Raw genomic sequence first — 17,493 nt, forward strand, 5'->3', positions numbered from 1 at the left:
ACAGAGAAACAATCACTTTTTTATTAAATAAATATCTTTATTGAATCAATGAACAGCACCATACAAAAGGGAAAAAAAGAATCCCACCTGAACGAATTCTCCACTTTCGTGTCACTTAAAACTCTTTAACATCTGAAAGAAAACGGCCATGAAAAAAAAATATGTGATATGTACAAAATATTTACAGTATCAACAGTGTCCATGTATTCTGCCACACACTATAGTATGGCGAGTGTGCGTTTGCGTGAGTTATGGCCTGTTTTGACTGGAACCCAGTGGCCATAGGGCTTCCTGCTTTCATAGATGTCCACTCTTGGTGTTACCTTAGCAGAAGATGGAGCGGCTGCCGTTGGTTTGGCCACAGAATTCTGATAGGACAAGATTAGGAGAGAAAAACAGATGTTAGAGCACATCAATATATGTTCAGGTTAATTAAAGCAGTGTTCGAGGGAAAAAGAATGTTAAATTTAAGTCTCTTACATTGATGCTGAAAGAGATTATTTTCCTTGTTGGGGACATCTTTGGGCTGGTCATATCATCAGGCTCCACCTCATCGCTCTGTTTCAAAAAGACAAGAATATCAGACAGTTAGAGATGTTCATAACACTCATTGTTCATTTATAAAAAGGTGAGCTTTGACAGTTTGTGAAGTTCATATAGATGGTATATAGCTTCCACTGCCAATATATATAAATATGTATCAAGAGTACATCTATTGCATAATAAAGTATTAGCTTCAACAAACTGCAGCACACCCCCCCCCCCCCTCCCCACATACTACTGTCAAAGGCTAGGCTCCATTACATGAGTGCTTCAAGAAACAGGCCTTGAAAGAATAAGACAAAAATAAAGCCAACAAAATGAAGTAAAAAGGATGTCTTCTCTGTCTAAAGTGGCAGAATGATGGTGACGTAGGTTTCCCAGCCCCTCAGCACACCGCCCGTGTACCAACTTATCTTTGGCAAAAGGAGAGGAGTTCTTCATCTGTTTTTAGCTCTCGACAGGAATAGTCACTACAACGCAGTCCACACGCCTGCGCTCCATCAGCGAGTGGCAGACTCTGCTAAATAACAACGACCCATTTCAACTGCAAGCATAAATACATTTGTCATGTAAAAATTCTATAAGCCTATATGAATTGGGAGTCACTGCAATAGAACATCTGAATGGCTTGATCATTATGTGTGATATTAGCATTTGTATGAACTGTGTGCATCATGTCTAAATGCAATTCATCTACATATGTGTGGTTTTACTTGCAATACTGGTTGATAAACTAAACATTGTCAATATTACAAGAGTTGTCAATTAAACTTCAACGCATACACATATTGTCGTCACCCAAGTCACATGACAGCCCTTTAATCCCAGGTGCCGATGAGTGAAGAAGACCACTGTCATGTTATCTATGAAGACAGGAATAAATACAGAGAGTATGTGTCTTCCCTCAGGGGTCCAAAGGTTAACACAAGACAGGAGATTCAACACAACACAGACCTCAGGCATAAAAATAGACTTTGCTGGATATACAGTGTATTTGATGACACTTATTGATAAAATAGTCCAACAATTGGGATTAAATTTTATATAAAATAATGTTCTTCCTGTATAGCAAAAGATGTGAAAGTCCATTACCCCATGTCTTGAAAAAGAATATAGCTATAATCTGTGCATAACTACGTAAAGGTGGTATGGAAAATATTTTAGCCATCCCCAACATGCTCAACACCTCTTGCCTTGTCTTCGCATCTAGTCCAAGATAGAAAAATTTATATTTCTAGGCCTTTATTTTGAATTCCTGACAAAGTCTTATCTTTAGTGTGCAATGTGTCCAATGTGAAACTGACAGCCATTCCCAAACACCCACCTTTGATGGAGTCCTTTCATCAGCGTCATGTCTCACCCATGTATCTGGTGAACTCTGTCTGGACTCCTCTGACTGCTCTGACAGGATCGGTTTCACACTCTCCAGGAGTTCCAGCTTCTCCTTTTCTGGGATCTTCACAGCCTTGACCTTTGCAGCGTTGAGGAATTCCATTTTATCTGGGGAACACAACCAAGTTTTGAGAGAAGATTTAACATTTGCAGAACAACATTTCAGTCAACTTCGAAGTCTGCCTCCCTCGGCAATAAATACAATTACATTAAATACCATTCCCTTATTTTATCCAATCAACTTACCATCTAAACTCAAACTGACAGAGTGTGTTGAGGCTCTGGACTTTGAGCGGCTCCTGTTGGCTCTGGATGAAGAACGGGACGATCTGTATCTTAAACTGCTCACATCTCTCCCGTGCCTGGTCTGGCGACTGGACCTGGAGCGTGACCTGTACTGTCTGTGACTTGAGTATCTGTCTGGTGAGGCTGACCGGCTCAAAGAGCGGGAGTGGGCTCTGTACTGGCCACGACCATATCTGTGATGGTTGTCACAGCGACAGCGGGAGGACCGTCTGTGGCACCGGGGGTGAGAGCGGGACCTGGAGTGAGAGGAGGACCTGCTGCACGAAGATGATGAAGACCTGTAACGTCTCCTGTAGCTACCACGTCCTCTGTGGCGACCGGAACCAGAGGAGCGGCTGCTGACACCGGGGCTTCTAGAGCGGGAGTGGGAACGGGAGGAGGAGGAAGAGCTCTCCTGATCAAAGATTACATTGATGCCATCACTCTGGCGAGCTTGGGCCATTTCAGAGTGTGAATCCTTCACCTTGGCCATTGTCTTGTTTTCTGCTAAAAGCTGAAATGAGACAAACAAAAGTCTGTGTAAATATTTCAGAGATTAACTTTATACAGTTGACAGTAATCCTTAAATTAGCGGACCCCTTGCAGTCAAATTGGCAATCAAATGCGTCATAAATGCTTTTAGAGAGAAGCCTTGATGATATGAGCCATTGTTTGTGGCTTTGTGTAAGCCTGTTGCATAACACTGCTCTCAGTGCTGCCCCTAGCGAGCAAAGCAACGTCACTGCAACAGCTGTCTGGAAAGGACTGGAAATTTCCACGATGACGCATGCTAACAATAGCTTAACTAGCTTGAGCTAACGCTTTGTAGCAATGAAAGACTTCGTATCCAATTCCTTCGCCTATGTTTAGGACTAATGTTGACATAATTATACTGTTACATGAACAACGCATCAGTATTTACAAATAACGATCAATAGAAAAGCAGTCGTTTAAATACGTGTTAAAATAGACTGACAAACACATTTGCAGTAATGGCCGATGAATTCCTTACCAGCTCAACTGTAGCTTGAAACCTTTGTTCTGATAACGTCGATGAAAACGATGTAGAAAGTCTGGTCGAAAAACTTAGAAATGACAGTTTAGAAACTGTAACTCAAAACACTCAAATTTCGTGGTTTGAAGTAAAATCTTTTACGAAACTGCAAGCGCTTCTTCCCCGAAGTTGGGCGTTCAGCCGTTGTCACTAGAACGAATCCGTAAATGGTGGACTAACTGGTTTTGACTCGTTTCTGCAACGTTTCAGTCACGTGTTCCACTGAACGATCTGATTCTTTTGAATGACTCACTGTCCGAGTGGCTCTGTTCGGTACAAATGAGAGGAATCGATTCGATCTGGGCGAGACATTTTACTTTATTTAAACTTCCACGATTCTCCAAAGTGACATTGCCGCATGTGCCATTATCTGATAATGTGTGGAGCTGGATTTGGGAGTAAATAAAGCCGATTCAACACCAAGTCGTTGACATTATGTCGAAGCTGTTCAAAAGATTCATTAATTCAGTCCGATTGGCAAACCAGCAGAAAACTAAATGTTTGGATCCACGACGATCCACTTCTGTTCTAAATGCATATTTTGCGACATCAAGCTCCACCCTGGTGTCTGATTGCATGCAACAACAACACATACACAGTAATTGTTCATGGATGTTTATGATAGAGATTAGATTGTTCTACCTTTAAAACGAGTGCCCTCTATGTGTGACTATACGCGGACAAGAGTGTACACTACACTGTGACACATACACAGACATCAGAACCCAGATATATACTAAAATCACAGGTACAACCCCAGACTTCCCCAAACTGTCAGACCAAGAAAAATTACAACATTTACTGGAGAAAAAAAACCTGCCACTGCTGTAGATGCAGCGAGATATGTGAGTGCCTGCCACAGGAGAAGAGACGAGCTGCACAACAACACCTGACATGATTTCCTCCTCATGAACCAGTTCATCCTGACTGGGTTCTTACCTGCACACTGATATACTGTTTATTAATGTTGTTATTATTGCTATTATTATTATTATTATTATTATTATTATTATTATTATTATTATTATTATTATTATTAACAACATATTTGTCTGTAATCCTGTATGCTTTGGCAATATTGTGAACCAGTCATGCCAATAAAGCTTGCTGAAATTGAAATTGAAAATTGAGTGAGATAATCTAAGGAAGCACAATCTGCGTTTTAAGAATCCAATTATTATGATCAAATGCAAGCCAACTTTGTGGGAGATGAGATACATTTCAGAGAGCCTCCTTCAATTAGTCTTTTAAGAGAAATGCTTTTAGAATCTCATTATTTTGAGGGTACAAAAAATCAATTATAAAAATGAAAAAACGAATGATCTTGGTGATGATTCTTACTCTTGTTGAGGGTTTAAGGGGCGGAAACTGAAAACAGAATGTGGACTGAAGTTGGTGGTGTTTCCCTTTAAATATAACCTCACCAGTCACGTAATCTCGCGATCTTTTATGCAACGTCGAATCTGTTTACCTTGTTGCTTCCTGCCTTTTTGCTTGGCTATAAAGTCGCATACCGTGTAGTCTGCACGCTGTCCTTTGGTAGCCTGCAAAATATCGAGCAGAGATGGACATTCTGACTGTGCTGCCGTCCAACTTTGGATATGTCATATTTACTTACCTGTACAGCTGGATAATGCTGGGGTACTTAGCAGTCAAGGTTGGGGGTGCCAGGAAGAAGTACGATGTTAAGGTAACGTCCGTTGAAATGAGTGGAAATATTGGACAAAACGTTTGAGTAAAGTTAATACTGGACGCTCAAAGCTGTTTAGAATGTGTTTTTTCATTCAGTGTCTCTGGCTTATTTAACCTACATTTGAACTGTATTTTACTCTACAGTATCCCGCTATGTACAGTGACAAAGACCAGGTATTCAACTGTATCCAGAGAGCACATCAGAACACCCTCGAGGTGTACCCTCAGTGGCTGGTTTTCCAGACCATTGCAGCTCTTGTCTACCCGGTATGTATCATCTGTACACGCTTAATCATACACCGCCAGGAACTTCTTTGTGTGCTTTTGTCTGTACGCCTTCATCGTTGGATTTAGAAACCTTTGCCACACATAATGTTTCACGTGTGGGTGCGGCAAGCAGTCCTGATGATCTTTGCCATAGACCCTGCGGATAACGGAGTCCTGCTCAAAATGACAGTGTCACAGTGATTCAGCATATTTTCATCAAACTGTGTTTCTCCAATGTTTTCCAGCTATTGGCTAATTCTCTCTGTTTTTGCTAATAATTCCAGTTATCAGCATCTGTGCTGGGGGCTATTTGGGTTACCAGCAGGTTGTCCTATGCCTGGGGCTACTACACAGGAGGTAAGGACAACATTACTAGGATAATTTGCTCTTTTTATCACTCTATAAAAGAATAAAGAAACATTTCTAGGTTGACAGGATAACGTTTTATATACAGACCACCTAATGGTGATTATAATATAATAGTATATGGGTCAAAGTGTAAGGGCCCTTAAGGAATAACACAACAAGTATGATCATTTCTGATTTCATTGTAATGATCACTGAATAAGATAAGTCATCCACCTTCTTATCTATTACTGCACTGCCAGTAATTAGGTAGGTCACAAAATTACTGCAGTACCAACCAGTGTAATTTGATCCACCAGCCTTGTCAGACTCTCAATAAATCGTCTCAGAATTGCACAAAATAATAATAATGCTATGATATCATATTGTCACATTAATTGTAAAGGCTGCGGTCCAGGTGTCAAAGAGGTGACAGTCTAATGACTGCCCCAGCACTTTTATTGCTCCTCACCCTTTTTTGTTGAATCATTTACAGAAGATAGCATATAAGCCCAAGATAATGACAGTGATGCAAGTCATACATCTGACATCTAAATTATGGGAATTGTTTAGCTGCGTTGGTTTCAGAGCAAGTAATGAATTTAATTCAATCATTACTTCAATTTAATTTAAATTGATGTGTTATCTGTATAATATAAGGTGCTAAGAATATCAAAATCAGACCAAAGAAAACCCAATCATTTTATGTTATTATATGCATTGTATTCATTTAATACTTCTTTGCTGAAAGTTTGTCTTAGCCTGTTTTACGTTTTGTTCCAGATCCAGCCAAGAGGATGAATGGCGCCTACGGCTACATTGGATACTTCGGTGTCATCATTCTGTCCATATGTGTCGCCTTGCAGCTGCTTGGAGTCTTTTAAGACGACTGTCATCTTGTCTACTCATTTATACTGGCTTAGAGGTCATTTTCAAGTGTATCAACTCTAAAAAACTGAACAGTTCCACAAATGCTGAAGTGAAATTATGATGCAAACATATTTTTATGGACCACTAACTTGATATCTTTATATTCCAATATTGTTAGGAATGTCTCAACCATGTAATCATAAACAATAAAGTATATGCTGACTGATGCTACAGCACCAAATATTTGCCCAGCAGTACTCTCTTCAGCGCTGCAGGAATTTCCGTTTTTGAATAATCAAAGGGTCAGCAGTAGGCATGACAGCCCCATGTGACTCACACATGATGTCTCGGGAACGAATCTCCCATCAGAGCACACAGCAAATGGCTTGAAGAAGATTTACTGGTCATCGTAACAAAATAATAATACATATCAGAAAATGTTTTGTTGATTGCCTAGAAAGTTGTTTCCTCTGAGATAACCAAAACGTTTCTCCTGTTATTTTATGAACAGCGTAATTAAACATTTATTTAACTGCTTGGCACTTGCACTACCAAACCAACACAGTCAAGTGCAATGAGGCCTATATTCAAGAAAACACACATATGTCCATTATGTAATAAACCTTCTTTCATATTTACAGTGCCTATAAAAAAGTATTGACCCACCCCAAATTGCTTTCACATTTTATTGCTTTTTTGTTTTTTTTAAAAGTCCAGTCAATGGTTTATCAGTATTCCCTGTCTACGATTACACCAGGAAGACAAAAGAAACTCCAAGCAATTATGTGAAAAGGCTCTGGAAGGCTTGTAAAGGTAGAGGGTAAAATTAGTGCTGCAAAATATATGGAAATCCTGGAGGACAACCTGATTCAGTCTACATGAGAACTACGACTTGGGAGAGGATTTTTTTTTCCAGCAAGACAGTTACCATGTCTTAAAGACTACAGTGTGAATGTGCTGGATTGGCCAAGTCAAAGACCTCAGTCCAATAATGATTTTAATGAAAAGAGCTGTACTGAGACCTATCCACACAGACTCAGTGCTGTGATTGAATTAAGGTGCATCGACTAATGAGGGACTTGGAGGGGGTTAATAGTTATGCAATCACTTGTTATACATTATATATTTTTGATTAATAATATTACTGTAAAAATCTGATTTCACCTTGACATTACTTTTTGTGTAAATAATTTGTTTCGAATGTTATTATTTTTTATATTGACCATGATTTCATTTGATCCCAGCGTTAATACGTGTTAATTAAGTAGCGTCTCGTGTGTTATTGTCATGATCGAGTCCAACACGTCTTTCAACCTACAAAAGTAAATGTGAAACTGTTGTACACTTGCTCTATAAAATAATCCATTGTGCTACTTTAAGGAACTAGTGCTCAGCTCGTACTTCCAACGTATCGACCCCTAAATAGCACTTGTGTACGGAAACTTAAGCATTTTCTTTGGAAAGGATGAAGGCAAGAGTTAGAAAGTACACTATATATAGTTTGATGGGTGATTGTTAGATAGGTATCACATATATTCAGCACTTTACACTATACTACATTGAACAATGTGTTGTATAGTATGGTATCGTGTGAACTATGTTGCACTATGTTGATTTATATTTAATTTCTTTTAGTATGAACTTGTTACGAGGTGGACCTGCCCACATCAATACGCATACTTATACGTCATACTTTACCTTATTTTGAGTGGATTGTGCGCTTCTAATGTAGAACAATTTCCTATTTTGTCCAGAACACCTGAAGGCAACATTACCAACAGCGTCAGAGGTTCCCTCATCAAACGGGTGTGGATCAACTGCGCATGTGCACGATCGAGCTCAGTTGGAAGCTAAGTCGGATTTATCCAGGGGGTCCACATCAAAAACCAAAAATAAAAGGTAAGAATTGCTTTGAAAATGAAATTACATTGCACCAATGCTGCCAGGGAGGGTGTTACTGCTCGGTACGTCCGTTGTCGTCAGAGTTTTTGTAATATTTTAGCGACTTCGGTGCTAGCAGAAAGCTTCAAGGAAATGTTTGCTAGTGCCAAAGCAATGAACAAAAGAAACCGACGACACTCCCGTGTTGTTAAATGTTCTGTTTGAATAAACTCTATATTTTAACAGCTATAAAGTTGACACATCGATAGAATTGTTGTGGAATAGTTGTTAACGAGCTTTAGCGTGAGAAATCAGGAGTTGGGGATTGTAGGAGCTTGGTGTGAAAGCTTTGGAGTTGAGCATCATACTTCCTACAGTACTTAAAACGACTGCGCACTAACATTTAGCTTACATTGTATCTTAAAGTTGTTCTGATTTCAGTTTGTAGAGTATTAGAATTTGGCTTGTAATCATAATGAACATCCGTGTTGTCGAGATGACTGAGTATTTCTCTGAAGTTATTGATGTTGTGATCACTCTAACGCCTTGTTGGATCTAACGCCCTTTTCCCAGAGTCATGTCTGGTTTTCTGGACGGAATCCGGTGCGGAGACTGCGAGTGCAATGTGGACTGGGGAGAGAGAAGAAACACCATCGCATCTATAGCTGCTGGAGTTCTGGTATTTTACAGATTGTTCTCAGTTAAAGACAAAGCGACTGAGGAGAAATGTAGCCTTGTTTATAGTTACATGTTCATATTGTAAAATATTATGTTTACACGAGTCTATTCAATTTCTTGCCTTTTATTATATTGCTTTTTTTTTTTTTTACTGTTATTGTTTATTGTATTAGTGTCCTTTGGCTGCTGTGACAAATACATTTCCCCATTTGTTACAAATTATTTGTGTATGCATAGCTGAGGATTCCTATTTTAAAAGACTGGCATTCAGATTTATTACACACTTGAATGGCATGTTCAGACTTGTCATCAAAGCACTCAGGCTAACTGCGGATCTTGTTCTTGCAGTTCTTCACTGGTTGGTGGATCATCATCGATGCAGCAGTGAAGTATCCTGATGAGGGGACGTTTCATCATGCCTATCACACCTGTGGGGTCATCGCTACAGTGGCCTTTCTCATGTAAGACACACTTTGCAGATTGTCTCTGTCACAGGAAATGTCAGATTCTTCATCACAGGGTTTGGTTATTTGTTGTTGCTTAATTTTAACCCCCCCCCCCCATCTTCAGGCCTTTCTCAGCATATGGAGTTTCTCATTTGTCATGGATAACAAACTGTTGTTGTCATGTGACTTAAGTATAGGGTCTTAGTCATGTGATAACCAGTGGTTGTCTTATTGGGAAGGTGGTGTGGTGTTGTTACCCCCGCTAGTGCTCGGTGAAGGTCTCCGGTGACAGATGTGGGCAGCCTCCTTCAAATTTCACTGGCTGTCCACTGACTCCTGATTGATGACTCAGTGTAGGTAAACAATGCTGTGAACTATTTCAGACTAGTGTTCAAAGACAGCTGCTATCACGTGATTGAAATTTTATATTTAGGTCACATAATAACAACTAACCCATCTCCATGACAACTTTGCAACGCCATCTGCTAAGTAGAGCCATGACTTGGGGCTAAAAGCTTCTGATACACCAAGAAATTGGACCATGTAATGGTAAATTCTTTGTCATTTTGCTATTTCTGAGCTTGTTCGATCCTTCAGTTTTAATTAATGTAAAACCTTTATTCAAACTGTCTGCAGGTCCTTTCAAAAGTCTCAGAATGTCTTACATTTAATTTAATAAAATTTAAGTATTTATAAGTCATTAAATAGTTTTAGATTCATTTTGTGATGTCTTATTTGCCACAAACAATTATTCGAATTTAATTGGTCCTGGTTTTAATTTATTTTTGTCAAAAAGAAGCAAGCTCTTCAGTGTGAAAGTCCATGTTTCTGATGTTACAAATTCTATGACCTACCACTAAACCTAATACTGTCTTTTAATTCTTACTTCTGCTTACCTGTTGGCATAAAGAAGCTGAACATAACTGATTCCAATAACCGTATTCCAATACAATACTTACCTTTTTTCATATTTACCTGCAATGCTTGAAAAGAGATGATTATTGGTCCAAAAAGCAGTCCTCAATTTGATTTAGAAATATCTGAAAAAGGTCTTAAGACACATTACATTTAAGTTACTGTTACCTCATGACACCATGTGTAAGTCTTTCAGTCTAAGGGACATGCATACTCGCATCTTATTGTTAATATGGCATCTGTGAACATTAGCACTAAGGTAAATGTAACCTACTAAGGAGCTTCTGATTTATTTGTAATCATATTTGTATCATTTGACTCATCTAGGATAAATGCTGTTTCAAACGGCCAAGTGAGAGGAGACAGCTACAGTGAAGGCTGCATTGGACAGACAGGTGTGTATAGCAGGATATGATGATCTACTCTCTTTTCTGAATATATCTCCCTACCAACACTCAAATGTCTTTATTTACCATTTACAATGATGTCAAATCGACTGGATATTTTATAACCCTCACCCCTTGCTGCAATACTTGTGACCTATTTGCAAACAGTTTATTTTATTACTATTACAACATGCATGCAATAAACACAAACCCTAAAAAGAAGTGCTGCATGCAGTCACTCAGTGACCCACCCTGTCTTATCTATGTTTGCAGGCGCTAGAGTATGGCTCTTCCTTGGCTTCATGCTGGCCTTTGGCTCCCTCATCGCCTCCATGTGGATTCTGTTTGGAGGGTTCGTTGTGCCTCGTAAGTCCTGTTTGTCAGCTTGCACAGACTGTTAAGTGAGCAGCTTTGAGGCGTGACATTGAGAGGCATGTTACAGTATGTAGCTACTCAGAAGTGTGTTTTGAACATTTTCTTGTAGAGAGGCCAGTATGATGCAGTTACTTATTATAAATGTTACAACTCTGCTCATAAGAGACAGAGAAGCAATATAAAACAATATGTTTTGTGAAAGTAAAGTTATTTACAGGGAGACAAGAATTGTTAAAAATGAAAATAGGTGAGGCCAACTACAAAGGGAAAAAGTTAGTGGATGCTGTTTAATAATCAAAAGAGGAGTGTTAAAGAGATTTTTGCACTTTTAAAAAATAAGAATCTAAAACCAAGTCTGGTCCAGTTCCCAGGTAGTTAAACTGGTGTCTCAAATACTAGTTCACAAATTATCAACATAGCAGTACCTTCAGTACTAAGAATAAATATGAATAGACATTAGTGGTACTGGAATTTCTAACTTTGATATGATACAAAATCAATGATATACAATACAAAATTGAAACACCATTGAGGGTATAATCTTCTCTCTTTTGCAGAAAAGCCTGTTGTGTATCCTGGTATTGCCGTTTTCTTCCAAAATGCATTCATTTTCTTCGGGTAAGCAAATTTTCCTCAGTGGCAAACTCACTTCAAACCAGTGCTAAAAGTTCAGCACAGGTATTTTGTGGAGCTATTTTTCTTATACTGTCTTCTTTTCTTCTGATCAGGGGGCTGGTCTTCAAGTTTGGACGTACAGAGGATCTGTGGCAGTGATGGACTCTTGTGTGTCTTTATGTCCACTGTTTATACACTCTGCTTTCTATATTGTATGACACAATATGCTTTAGCGGTTATTCACTTTATATATCAACTTTTTTAGCTTTCCAATTAACATATTTAATTTATATCATTTGCTGTATAATGGCTAAATCATAACTAAGCACAAATTTTCATAATCCTTGAAAGTTGCATATTTTCAAGTGTGGCACATCCTTAAATGTGTCTGTTTGCACTCAGACTGTGTAGCCATGGTGTTAAAATGGTTTACAACTGTATAAAAAAAAAAAAAACAACAACTGTATTTTGGGAGCTTAACTGTCAACATTTCCTTTTGGTATACTTACTTTTATGACATCCTTTAATTTCAACTGTCTCTTAAGTGAAAACATAAATTATTATAGTACAAATTATCATTGAGGGCAATATTTCATAATACTGTACACATTTACTGAATGTAACCATATGGGGTTGTTTTAATTTTCCTGAATTAGCATCAGCTCTGCAACTTTGCAGTTTTTCAGATTTATTGTTGACAGATAAGAAGCTCATACTGTTGACCTGAAGTCAACAAAGGGTTTCACAACTGTTAGTTGTTGTATGTGTACTGGAGATTTGTCTTTGACTGCATCACTTATCCACTTACTTGTGTAACATCCAAACCATGAGGTCATTTTCTGACAACCATGGCAGCATTAAACAGAAACAAACTGAGCAGTAAATCCCTCTTACGTTCTTGCTTCTTCTATTTTTTTTCTTGCAGAGTTCCAGCTTTGAAGTTTATTCATCCAAGTCTTGCACACACAAAAACATCTATCTACTTTCCACAAAAGTAAAAAAAAACAATTAAATTATGTACAGCATAAAAAGTTGTTCAAGGGCAGACTCCTCTGTGGTCTTACTTGCGTACTGCAAGACGGGGAAACTGCAAAACATGAAAATGTGGTGTTTTATGAATCAAGTTTGCTATGGTATAGCACAACCAAAGCGTCAAGTGCATTCACTTCAGCTAATTAGAATCGATGATATCTTCAGTAGTGCAGATATAGAATTCTCTGCAGCTCATAATGTGTTTGCTTGTGAGAAGATAAAAACTTGATCGCCTACCTCCCAGAAAGCCTGATCATCAAAACACTTTCTGTCTTGGGATGGTCTCCAGATGTTCCACTTAAGTAGGAGTCCTTTAAACAATGACATGTAGAAGTAATTTAGAGAGATCCACAATTGGAAGATATGACATATAATACAAACTATTTCGTAGTGTATTTTTGCCAGGCACAGCGCATATATAACAGACAACAGGTGGGACAATATAAAAGGGCATAGACATTTCAAGGTGGTACAAAATAAGGGGAGAGCATAGTGCCATAATTAACGACGGCATCCAAAATTGACTTTTTGTCTTTTCTGAATGTACCAGGATGTTGACAGAGAGAGGACTTACCAGTAATAATGCCCATGGCCACACTTAGAGAAATGGTGAAGAGGACAGTACAAATGTGAACCACAGCAAATCGGATTGCCCTACAAGAAAAGGTTCAGTTACTTTGGGTGTCACACCTGTTAAGTGTGTATTTGTATCATGACAGTTGCATTCTTACATTGTGTGATTATCACAATCTCTTATCTGTAGGAGGAGCTGTGCTAGCCATCCCAGTAGACCAGGGAGTCCATGTGTGCTCAGGATAGCACAGGTGTCGTGGCATTGAAACGCACGCAGCATGTGGTTCTGGAAAATAAGAGTTTATGAGAAATTGTGATGAACAGATTATTTAATCAACAGGGTAAGCGTGCATGTGGTGATCGGAACCTTGAGATATCGGAAGCCAATGGTTGATACGACAGCAGCAGTGAATCCAATTGCCATGGCTTCCCAAGGTTGATGAACCCCTGAAATGGAAACCCCAACAGCAACTCCGCCGGCAAGGATGCATGAGTGCATATGGATCTGAGAGAGGAGTAGAGATAGATCTCACTGGTAGTAAGAGTATTGATTGATTCAAATTTTTACATAAACAGGTGAAAGTCCTTTCACTCCAGCAAACAGTGACTCTGCGAAAGGGCTTAATCATGATTTAACATATCAGGTGTCATATCATACCAGGTTGACTTTTCCCTTGGGACTCGAGAGCACAGACAAAGCAGCCGCTGTTACAGCACTGACAGCCAGGGCCAGGTAGGTGCTGCAGACAGCATCCAGCTTCCTCCCAGGTGTATGAGCATCCACAAGAACTGAATTAAAACTGGGCCAAAACATCCAGAGAAATATAGACCCTGGAGAAAAGAGGGTTTCCATTCAGATTCTGCTTTGCTAATTCATGGTTTGATAATCCTCCTACTTGAATCACCAGGCGCACTTCAAGGAAAACACGGACAATACTCACCCAACATGGAAAATAATCCTGTTTTGCGGCCGAATTTCTCTTTTTCAAATTGCTGTTTGGATCCATCCCGATGCAGGATCCAGGTTAGCATGAGTCCAAAGAAGGCCCCAAAGATGTGAAGCCGCATGTCCTTCAAAGGCCTGACCTAGAGTAAGAAAACACCATTATAAGCACATAAGGCAGCAAGCCTAGTTAACACCCCCAGACAAAACTGGCTGATGTTGTCTTCCATCTCTAGCCATCCCCTTGCAAAGGCCACAGTCCCAACCTGCTTTAAAACTACCACCATCACCCCGGTCCCCAGAAAGAGCCCATTCACGTGTGTGAATGACTACAGGGCAGTTGTAGCTTCTACAGCTACATTATAGAGAGCTGCAGGAGTACCACTGTAATGGACTGCAAACGGCTGCAGTGTGGGAGTGGTAAAGACTGCTGAGAAGATCTTCGGGGCATCCTGAGAGTCCACAGCAGCATCATCAAGGACTCAACCCACCTCCAACACAGGTTTTTCACCCATTAACCCTCTGGCAGGAAGTACAGACATGTGGAATGTGGGACCTCTATACTGTAGCCCCTAACCAAACTCAACATATAGGAAGCTTCCCTTTGCTGCCTGACCCCAGTCCACGCACACAGATACACACACATACACGCGTGTCTGTGTGTATGTATATGTATATTTTTACTACATTTTCACATTTTTACATGTTCCTTTTAGTTAGAGTTTCATTGTAAAACAGCGTTCAGGGTAGAGTGCAAAGGAAGACTTTTGATTGTAAAGGGAGACTTGTTACCGTGCATATGACAATGAACACTTTGACTTTGACTTGCAGATAGGAATCGCTCACCTTCAGCAGAGTATGGAGGAGCCATTCATTCAGGACAAACCCCGAGACCTCCAGCAGGGCCATGAGGACGAGTTGGACAGGGTTGGTCTTCCCCAGCACAGCTCCGATTGAAATGAGGGCAGAGGCCGCGCACATCTCTGCATCTACTAGGCTATAATAAACATTATAACCATTGACTTAAAATAACAGAGCAGTAAATTAAAAAAAATCTGTATATTGTGTTTGAAATGTTTCAGAAGATTGTTGCTGCTATTTGATACGTTTCAATTAAACAATGTTTTATATTGCTATACTGTAGGTAGGGCTGGGCGATGTGGCCTTGAAAATTATATTGCAATACTTCCAGGTTGTATTGCAATACATGATGTATAGCTCGATATTTTGGGAAACTCTTCAAAAGCACTTCATAAATGCTAGGACTAGGCTACAAAATCAAATGTCAGCATATTTTTAAACATGTGGATATAATGAATAGGTAGGTAAAGCCAAGTTTTAGAACAAATAGAATAGTGGCAAATTCTGAAAAGTACATCACTTTACTGTATTCAGTCTCTAAGAGCAGGAAAAGACATATCATAACACTGTAAAATGATATCCAAAAATAAGAAAATAGAGTTTCATATTGTCGATACAATATTATATCGAAATATTACACAGGTCGAGCTGTCGTAACTGTATAAGCACAAATAGCGGTGATAGTAGTAGTAGTGATTCAATAGTAACCCACCTCCTCAAATTTATCCTGATCTTTCCTCTATAATACCAGGAATCAATTCCATTAAGTATGACAGCACACTGAGTGGCCACAACAGCCACAAGGAGGTTGAACCCAGCGCCACTGAAACCATATCGCACAAGAAAAGTCCACAAGAAGCCAAAACCAAGTATCACCATCACATTTACATCCTGGAACTCTGCAAGAGAAAAGTAGTGAAAAGCTTTAAAAACAGAACATTCCTGTACAACACATAACTGCTGATGGGTTGAATTTTTAGGAGACAGCTGACGTCATCTGCCCCTGAAAAAAAAACAGCAAGTGTATAACTGTATGCGCTTATCAATGCCCAGCAGTAATAACTGTCGTCTCTCCCACATACTCGTGGATTCAAGTCAGATATCAAGCTTGTAAACGAATGACGCAGCTTTAAATGTTTGTTTAAAAAAAAAAATATATATATACATTATTGTGTTATACAAATATATCTTTATTATTTATTATCTATATTTATCCTTTTCACATTATCTCACCCTTCGACCCACCCACCCTCTTCCAAACCCACCACTTACCTGGGTAAAAGTTGCTGAAGGTGTTCCCATCCCTCTCTTTCACATATCCTTCGATGTCAGTGTAAAAGGCGTATATGACAATGAAGCCTGTCTGCAGAAAAAGCAACAAAGGTGGCAGACGGGAGCGCAGACTGGGTGCGTACTGAGGAGCCATTAGTTCCCTGAGCACCTTTCTTCACAACTGACGCATGTGAAGCCGCGACGGTTTGAGCAGGAGGCAGCCCGAAACTGACAACGTGGTTTTTATCAGCTGCTGGACTTGTCTGATTCGTCTGGTTTGACATGAGCCTGTCTTGAATTGCAAATGATGAGAAAGCAAAACACTGATACTTATGCCAAAACCTTGTATTCGTTTCAACCACACAGCAACTCATCAATACTATGTAAATGTAAAGTCATTAGAGTTGTCTATAGATCCTCTCTAAGGAGAAACTGAACAAAATTTCAAATTATTCGCCTATAACTCCACCACATTTAAACAACTACACTGTAAACTAATTAGGCTAATAAACACCCTAAGTGGCATAAGTCAAAAATAATTTACAGACTGCCCAACGAGTATTGTATGGAAGGTCATTTCTGCCAGTTAAAGAGAAATCATCATGATAAATCATGGGCTATTTATTAGATAGAAAGTCATAAATGTGAGATTAAAAATCCCTCATAATCACATAATGATGATTATAAACTCATAATTCAACAAAACTAAACCTTTTCTTTAATAATTTTGGTATTTACTTTGGTTTTATTTATCTCATGGCATGGACATTGTATCTCATAATTCCATAAAAAAAAAAAAAAAAATCTTATCAAGGCTGAATTATCCATATTTAGCAGAAACGGGCTTCCATACATTTACAGTAGGACATAAATCATAGGTCACTGCAGAATTGGCCACCTTTTCAGTCTTTATCTTTAATACGCCACTTTTTTAGGGTCCGAAAGACTATGATAAACAAAATGCCATCTGTGAAGAGCATCATATCATAAATGACTGCAACACATACTTTTTAATCAAATGCACGCACGCGCGCGTACACTATGCCCACGTACATTATGCCCATATTT

At 39.1% G+C, this 17,493-nt stretch overlaps 4 protein-coding genes across 9 annotated transcripts; 2 read left to right on the forward strand and 2 right to left on the reverse strand.

Annotated features, from left to right (window-relative positions):
• Positions 1 to 16: 16 nt before the first annotated feature.
• On the reverse strand, positions 17 to 3,485 carry rsrp1 (arginine/serine-rich protein 1). 4 transcript variants are annotated; one of them, XR_003980925.1, is made up of 5 exons: positions 3,233 to 3,485; positions 2,182 to 2,734; positions 1,327 to 2,043; positions 481 to 1,060; positions 17 to 368 (listed from the first exon to the last, which is right to left on the reverse strand). XR_003980925.1 is itself a non-coding variant. In XM_030391552.1 (5 exons), the coding sequence occupies exons 2-5, from the start codon at positions 2,711 to 2,713 to the stop codon at positions 219 to 221; spliced, it is 936 nt and encodes a 311-aa protein (XP_030247412.1). In that variant the 5' UTR covers positions 2,714 to 2,734; positions 3,233 to 3,484; the 3' UTR covers positions 17 to 218. The 4 variants fall into 4 exon arrangements, 1 of the variants encoding a protein (XP_030247412.1); XR_003980924.1 differs by having other exon boundaries at positions 481 to 1,063; XR_003980923.1 differs by having other exon boundaries at positions 481 to 1,087.
• Positions 3,486 to 4,704: 1,219 nt separating this feature from the next.
• On the forward strand, positions 4,705 to 6,694 carry mgst3b (microsomal glutathione S-transferase 3b). Its single transcript, XM_030391687.1, has 4 exons — positions 4,705 to 4,964; positions 5,111 to 5,233; positions 5,518 to 5,590; positions 6,362 to 6,694. Exons 1-4 carry the CDS (start codon positions 4,839 to 4,841, stop codon positions 6,460 to 6,462), a joined length of 423 nt encoding a protein of 140 aa, XP_030247547.1. The 5' UTR covers positions 4,705 to 4,838; the 3' UTR covers positions 6,463 to 6,694.
• A 1,501-nt stretch (positions 6,695 to 8,195) lies between these two features.
• On the forward strand, positions 8,196 to 12,620 carry tmem50a (transmembrane protein 50A). Its single transcript, XM_030391686.1, has 7 exons — positions 8,196 to 8,347; positions 8,903 to 9,008; positions 9,356 to 9,468; positions 10,696 to 10,763; positions 11,028 to 11,120; positions 11,687 to 11,747; positions 11,858 to 12,620. The coding sequence occupies exons 2-7, from the start codon at positions 8,907 to 8,909 to the stop codon at positions 11,901 to 11,903; spliced, it is 483 nt and encodes a 160-aa protein (XP_030247546.1). The 5' UTR covers positions 8,196 to 8,347; positions 8,903 to 8,906; the 3' UTR covers positions 11,904 to 12,620.
• Positions 12,297 to 16,707, reverse strand: rhd (Rh blood group, D antigen). Of its 3 annotated transcripts, XM_030391680.1 has the most exons (10): positions 16,426 to 16,707; positions 15,866 to 16,052; positions 15,139 to 15,289; positions 14,291 to 14,435; positions 14,008 to 14,180; positions 13,717 to 13,854; positions 13,508 to 13,635; positions 13,351 to 13,430; positions 13,014 to 13,087; positions 12,297 to 12,831 (listed from the first exon to the last, which is right to left on the reverse strand). In XM_030391680.1, exons 1-10 carry the CDS (start codon positions 16,577 to 16,579, stop codon positions 12,805 to 12,807), a joined length of 1,257 nt encoding a protein of 418 aa, XP_030247540.1. In that variant the 5' UTR covers positions 16,580 to 16,707; the 3' UTR covers positions 12,297 to 12,804. The 3 variants fall into 3 exon arrangements, with proteins under 3 accessions (XP_030247540.1, XP_030247539.1, XP_030247541.1); XM_030391679.1 differs by lacking the exon at positions 12,297 to 12,831 and having other exon boundaries at positions 12,839 to 13,087; XM_030391681.1 differs by lacking the exon at positions 12,297 to 12,831 and having other exon boundaries at positions 12,839 to 13,087; positions 15,866 to 16,156; positions 16,426 to 16,625.
• Between the last annotated feature and the right edge of the window lie 786 nt (positions 16,708 to 17,493).

The sequence above is a fragment of the Sparus aurata genome, chromosome 16 (genome assembly GCF_900880675.1).
Source record: "Sparus aurata chromosome 16, fSpaAur1.1, whole genome shotgun sequence".
NCBI lineage: Eukaryota > Metazoa > Chordata > Actinopteri > Spariformes > Sparidae > Sparus > Sparus aurata.